At 45.6% G+C, this 7,500-nt stretch overlaps 1 protein-coding gene across 3 annotated transcripts in view; it reads right to left on the reverse strand.

Annotated features, from left to right (window-relative positions):
- Nucleotides 1-7,500, reverse strand: part of evlb (Enah/Vasp-like b) — an 83,287-nt gene that overhangs the window by 61,331 nt on the left and 14,456 nt on the right. For 2 of the 3 annotated variants that reach the window (XM_080453177.1, XM_080453176.1), the window contains exon 1: nucleotides 1,378-1,576. The exons of the other annotated variant lie outside the window; for it this stretch is intronic. In XM_080453177.1, coding sequence (XP_080309303.1) covers nucleotides 1,378-1,478 — 101 coding nt within the window. In that variant the 5' untranslated portion in view covers nucleotides 1,479-1,576. Of the gene's footprint in view, nucleotides 1-1,377; nucleotides 1,577-7,500 lie in introns of those variants that run through there. 3 annotated transcript variants of the gene reach the window in all.

A 7,500-nucleotide genomic window follows, 5' to 3' on the forward strand; every position in this document is an offset into this window, starting at 1 on the left:
CTAATGGGGACCACCTGAAACTACATAGGGATGGATGGACGGACAGTCAGACAGTCAGACAGACAGACAGACAGAGACAGACAGACGGACATACTGTGGGGTTGAGTGTTTGAGAGGACACCATAGTACAGTAACAGGTGAGCCTTTTCCTTCATGAAGTGAAAAGAAACACGTTTCCACGAGTGGATTTCCGACAGCCGTCAGGTGTGACTCGTTTGAACGTGCGGATGCAACAGCTTACTCGCCATGCGAACGGCGCCGGTGGAGCTGAAGACAAAGAGCCCGTAGAAGACACAGTATCTCTCTCTCTCTCTCTCGCTCTCTCTCACATAATCTGAGCATGCGTCTGCGATCTTCAATCGCCATGGTGACAGGCGTTGGCCGCCGATGCTATTATACAGTAGCAACCCCCGGCGAGCTCAGCTCCACTCGTATAACGAGAGGATGGGGGGGAAAGCAGCAATTGAACGAAAGCGGCGAGAAAGAGAGAAAGAGAGAGATAAAGAGAGAGAGAGAGAGAGAGAGAAAGAGAGAGAGGCGAGAGAAGCGCGTGCAGGGCAGGCACAAACAACGAGAACAAAAGAGCCACAGATGACGGCCGCTATAAAGGGCCCAGATCGACCACGGGGAGGGAGTCCCGCGGAACGGTGACCACCGCGACACAGCTGCACCACTGTCACCCCCCCCTCCTCTGTCCAAACTTGGCACCACCATGAATGCCCTGTCCGTGTCCTCCTCCCCGGAGCCCAACCGCTCTCTCTCTCTATCTCTCTCTCTCTCTCTCTCTCTCGCACAGGGAGCTAACACATCATTAGCATGCACCCCCTCCCCTCTACATCCCCTTCTGTCCCTGCAAGGGCAGCAGCAGCTCTCACAGGCATCGCACATAAAATGCTTCATATACTGTATGCAGCGGCGGTACGGCTTGTAATCCGTCACACGCTGCAAAAGACCATATCGCAGCCCCCCGGCATTCCCCCTCCCTGTGAAGCGGAGGAGCAATTTGGTAAACCGAGAAAGAGGGGGGGGGGGGGGGGAGACATTAAAGCCAGATGGTATACGAAAACAGACGATCTACAAGCTCACAATGCGCCGCGCTGCGACGCATTGTGAGCTTGTAGATCGGCTGTTTTCGGCCGTGCAACGCCTGTGCGCAAGCCAAAGTATTAATAGCCTAATTCCAAAGTATTAGGCTTTTATGGCAAGGCTCCGGTTTCATACCGCCGACTCTGGCATTCGGCGAGTGGGTCGCTGATGGATCTGTACATCGATCCATCCATCCATCTGTCCACCAAAGCCCCCCCCCCCCCCCCACACACATACACACAAACACACCCACCCAAACCCCTCCAGTGTTCCTTCCTTCAGGTCACCTACCTGACTTTGAACTCGGCGAGCTGCGGCGGTTGCGCGCCAGGCTCGGCGCAGTAGATCTGGGGGGTGAAGTAGAAGCGGTGAGACTGCAGGTTGATGTCCATGGCGCCGACCGCCCAACCCGACTACTACTACACACCAGACGCACAGGCACGGGTCAAGCGGCGCCGGCTCGGCGACGACAACAAAAGGCGGCACGAGATTTCCCTCCTGCTTCCGTTTCCTGCCTCGCTGTATTTATCGTCTCGGCGACGACGATGACGTCTTTTTTTTCGTTGGAGGACGAGTTACGTTATAGCCTTGAGAGGTCGGAGTTCAGCGATCCGGGCATCCCAGGAACCCTGTCTCTGAGTGGTCCGCAGGGGAGCTAGAGGAGTGCTTACCATCAGGCAGGCATCTCCCCCTCCCCTCTCTCTCTCTCTCTCTCTTTCTCTCTCTCTCTCCTCCTCAATCACCTCTACCGCCCGCCGCCGTTCAGGCACACTAACCTATTTCCCCACTAGTAGCAGCCACTCAGCAGATGAACAAAGATGAGTCCAATAAACGGCGAAACACGTGACGCAGCCCAGTCGCTCTGAGGAGAACGAACGCACAGATCAGATTCAGGAAGGTGGAGAAAAGCAAAATGAGAAAATCCCATTCCCTCTCTTTGTCACCAGTGATGCATCCTTTCTCTTGGCCCAGGGAGAAGAGGTGTGAAAGGAACGGTGGGGTGGAGAGAGATGAATGAGACAGATGGGGGAATTAGAAAGGAAGCAAAATTGAGAGATGGTTGAAAAGATGTGAGCAGCTCCTCTCTCAGACACACGTAGAGCGAGAGAGAGAGAGAGGACTGAACGGGAGACGAGATGAGAGAGAGAGAGAGTCCGCTCCGGAGACGGAAAGAGTGAAAAAAAAGAGGGAGGGAAGATGAGAGAAACAGAGAGACTGAGAGAAATTCCCGGTGCTGCGAGGCGTTGCCCCCACACTGCCGCTCTCTCTCTCTCTCTCTCTCTCTCTCTCTCTCTCTCTCTCTCTCTCTCTCTCTCTCTCTCTCTCTGTCTCATTGGATTACCTCCACCCCCTACATCCCCCTCTCCCCTCCCTCTCTCTTCCTCTCCTCCTCCCCTCCCAGCTGTGATGAGAGAGCGATGGGCGGGCGGCCCCAGAGGCTGCTGGTACTGCCCTTCCCCCCTCCCCCCGGTTCTCCTCTCTCCTCTCCTCTCCTCTCAGCCACCTGATTGGCTGAGGCACGGATGCGTAAGCCCGCGTTGGCAAGAGGGGCGAGATGGAGAGAAGAGAGAGAGAAAGAGGAGAGAGAGAGAGAGAGAGAGAGAGAGAGAGAGAGAGAGAGAGAGAGAGAGAGAGAGAGAGAGAGAGAGAGAGAGAGACAGACAGGGGAGGAGTGACAGACATTAATTCATCTGATGGCTCCAGTCCGTCCGCTCTCACATCTGATAGTAGATGCTGCTGCTACGCCCATGCTTGGGTGGAGCAGGGGAGGCCTGCTCACACACAGAGACACACATGTACACACACACACACACGAGCGTGCGCTCACACACGCACACGCACGTGTGCAGCCACACACCTGTTTTGACATCTAATAACGTCTCATCATAGGACACAGGTGGCAAGAGAAATGCAATTCCAAGCAAAAGCAATTCCCTCCTACAGAGTGGTAGTGAATGTAACAGACAAACACATTATTATCTGACAGATAATAGTAACGGCTGCTGCTACTGACACAATTCCGACATTTATAACCAATAACCGACTTAATCTTGTTCATGTAGGTTAGTCGCACAGAAAATTTCTAATACATTTTATATAGTCGACTAAATGGATTAGTCCGATTTATAGCCTGTGTTATAAGTCGTTGTACATTGGTGGCGAACAGAAATAGTGAAAAGTAGCCGAAAAAGAAAAAATAGCCGAAAATCCTTTTTGTTATGAGCTTGTCGATCAGCTATTTTTGCTATCTTAAAAAAAAGGTTGAAAATGTTCCCCTAAAATTACGTGCCCAAAATAGAGACACCAGGTTGAACATGGTTAGGTCTGTCTGTGGCTTTCATTAATATATAACCAATAAAAAGTATTAACAAGAGCTTGTGATTAAATAATAACTACACTGGCTCCATTAGAACACAGGTTTCTTTTTTTCCATTCCCTGTACTGAAAAGTAACCGTTTTGGACATACAAGGTTATCAGCCACCAGTGACAATATCGTTGCCATCGTGCAGAAGCCTTGTATCTCCATATTTCAACTTTATATGGTTTTTTTTTCGTAAATGAATGCTCTACTTCACCTCTTTGTGAAAATAGCCGATCTACAAGCTGACAAACGCACCGCGTTTGTCAGCTTGTAGATCGGCTATTTTCACTAGTTTAAAATGTTTTTGAAATGATAATAAAAAGATAAGGGTTTTGAACATACGTAGTTTCCACCCCGACAGTGACGATATGATAATAATCTGCCTGCCACAGCAGATCTTCACTGCCAGTAAACTAATAAAATCCCTCCAGTATTTAGCCTTCATCCCCACAGTCCAGGAAGCCAGCCCGCCCTCATGGTCAAAGCCCACCCGACCCCTCTCCTCTCCCACATCTGTCCTGCTCTGTCTGCCAACAGACACTTTCACTGATTGAACTGACTGTGACGAGTGGCAAGTAACTAAGTACATTTACTCAACTACTGTACTTGAGCACAATTCTTTCTTTTACGTGAGAAAGAATTCAGAGTACTTCTTCCACCACTGGACTATACAATCGCTAGAAGTCGGGTGGAAACCTCTCCTGTCCAAAACATTCAAAAATAGCAAAAATAGTAGATCTACCAGCTCAACGAATCTGGATTTCTTTCTTATACGACAAAATAGGACATTCATTTTTTCATTTATTTAATTTGGAGATGCAGTGGTGGAAAAAGTGCTCAAATTTTTACTTAAGTATCAATACTGCCATGTAGAAATACTCTGTTACAAGTAAAAGTCCAGAATTGGACATTTATTTGAGTAAAAGTACAAAAGTATTGGCATCAAAATGTCCTTAAAGTACCAAAAGCAGAAAGTACTCATTATGCATAATGTCCCATTTCACAAGTTTTAAAAAATGTAAAATGTATAAAGAAATATTTTGAAAATAGCAGATAGATCGGCTATTTTCAAATGGCCCAAATGTTTATAGGGCTGAAGTGGTTAATGTATGTTTTGTAAATACATATATATAAATATACATATAAAAAATACCTCAAAATTGTACTTAAGTACAGTACTTCAGTAAATGTACTTAGTTACTTTACACCACTGTCCGACAGCAACGCAATGTTAGTTAGATGACATGCATGATCATGACTGGTTGAAGAGATGGGTGATGATGGGTGATGATGGGTGATGCTGCCGGTTGTTGTTGGAGACTCCGTGTGAATGAGAACCGCTACATGTACAAAGTGTGTTCACATGTCAGTGAGTACCAGCGGGTGATGGATGGATATTATGGTGTTTCCACACTGTGTGGGTTGGATAGTTTACTCTGCTTCTCTCGTAGCGTTTGACCACAAAGTGTCAGTCTCTTGAATTCATCACGCTCACAAATCCCAGTGTTTTTCTTTCATCCCCCTTGTGATCTGATTAGTGATTGCTGCCACGTTGAACAGACGTGGGTTGAAAATGTGCATAAACATTGGGTTTCAAATGTTCCATGGAAGAATGGAAAGGCGGAAATCGCTTATAATTCGAGAAGGCAGATTTTTTTTTATATATATCGTTGCTGTCGGGCAGAAACCTCTCATCTCCATATTCTAACTTTTTGAGTTTTTTCTTAAATTAACGACCTACTTGATCATATTACAGCATCACACCAAAGCATCAAAAGTAACAGATCTACAAGAGCTTGCAGATCTGCTACTTTTGATGTTTTTGAATTTGAATCCTGAAATAAGAGGTTTCCACCCGACAAGAGACAACGTATATGTTGAAGCACAGCCTTGCATATGCACATCATCATGTGCTCAACTTAACATAATGTAGTCATTTGCACTGTTCAGCAGATGTTCAGATGCAGAGATTACTATTTTAAATCATAAGCAGTTTCTCTGACCATGTTTTAATTATATATATAGAGCACAGCGGTGTCAGATTTCACACACACAAACACACACACACACACACACACACACACACACACACACACACACACACACACACACACACACACACACACGGTGTCAGATTATCTAACTGTTTGAAAAAAACTCTAATTTGTAAAAGTGCATAATATGTAACGCCTGGGAATCAAACCCCGGTATTAGGCTTTTGGTCATAAGGCAGAGGCTCTGTAGCCTGGTAAAGCCCCTCCCTCCTGAAAATCTAATTTCCATTTGATTTCAGGAAGGAGTCTGGCCTGAAGGCTTGTCTGGGCGTTTCTAGCCCGTTCACCAAATGGACGAGCCTATTAGCGTCGTCGCTCATCGTTCTGTGATTGACAGTGCAAGTTGGCCAATCAGGTGTCGAGTTCGAGTGAGCCCGAATGGGACCGAGTGCAGCCGACAAAAATGGAACGAGCCGCCATTGTTTTCTGTGGGCAGTAAAACTTTTTACTTTCGGTTTTAAAACGCTCTCAAACTTCTTTTTTGAGGCACGGAATTTACTTTTAAGATATTGCTTGGATAGAATTTAGTTGTTTAACTTCATATATGTGGTCAATTAATCATGACAGAGCCTATTTAAAAATAAAAATTCAGAGAACCGGCAGGGGCGGGCAATGACACGCATGTATCCGAATAAGGCAACCTATTTTGGGCATGGCCGTCTCAAAAGTCCCGTTGCGTCACATTAGTCTGGAGGTGGTAAAAATGCACTGCTGATTGGCTGAAGGGGAACAACAATCATTGGCTGAAGGGGTTGTCAGTCAACGGTATTACTCCCGCCCAACTCCAGCCCACAGCCAATATTGCAGAATGGGCGATCATGCCAGACTCACTCCTGAAATAAATTACAAATGAGATTTCCGGAGGGAGGGTTTACCAGGCTAGAGGCTCTGAGCCACTACTACTACACTCTCCCTCCCTTTGACCTCCTCCACCGGGAAACCCGATCCGGATCACGGCACCAACCAACCCGGGACTCGAACCCAGGTCTGGTATGCCAACATCTTATCCGCTAGCCTAAAGGGGAATTCCCCCTTGGTTGGAGGAAATATTAGGTTTTACTCTGCATGATTTCAAGGTCAAACTGATCAAGAAAGTCAATCAAATAACACGATTTTTGGCCAGGATTTCCTCTTTTGTCAACAAAAGTTCTCTTAAAACTCTAGCTGGAGCCCTAATTCAATGCCATTTTGATTGTGCTTGCACCTCTTGGTTCACCAACATCTCCCTAATTCCAACACACTTGCTAGTTTGGGGATGGCTCAGGGTCGAAGACGGGTTTAAGCAAATATCACTAGGATATATATTTAACCTATTCAAGAACGCGTCTCTGTCATTTTATTTCTTTGGCTATTCAAAAATAGCAGACATACAAGCTCATAGCACGGCACCGAGTGCCACGCTATGAGCTTGTAGATCTACTCTTTTTTTTTTATCGTACAAATTAGTGCAAATCTTTTTATATATATTTTTTTTAAAGCGAACATTTGTAACCCAAATCTTTGCTTCTGGGGGTCCCTGGAGCAGAGCAAAATATTTTACAAATGTTTGCTTTTAAAACTATATATTCAAAGATTTGCTAAACATTTCACGATTTAAAAAAAATAGCAGATCTACAAGCTCATAGCGCGGCACCAATTACAGAGTGTGAATCACTGGTTTCTTTCAAAATTGGCATGAAAAAACATCTATGGAGACCAAAAAGGGGAGGGAGATGTATTTAGAGATGTAATTTCCCATCTCTTTTGTACATAGTGTTTGTATTTGTTGATGACATGTATTATTGTGTTTATTTTGTATGCTATGTTGATTAATTGTTTTTTTTTTGTATTATCCTTTGAGCTTTAACGTCTTACTGTACCACGTGCTGTTTACATTTCCGACTAATAAAGTATTCAATCAATCAATCAATCTTTCCACAAGTCATATACTGTATGGGATAAGTGCAGCTATAATGTGTTTAGGGGACATCTGCTGGTGTCATACTATGGACTGAAAT

The sequence above is a fragment of the Gymnoscopelus braueri genome (genome assembly GCF_963280865.1).
Source record: "Gymnoscopelus braueri genome assembly, chromosome: 16".
In the NCBI taxonomy this organism is placed as follows: Eukaryota; Metazoa; Chordata; class Actinopteri; order Myctophiformes; family Myctophidae; genus Gymnoscopelus; species Gymnoscopelus braueri.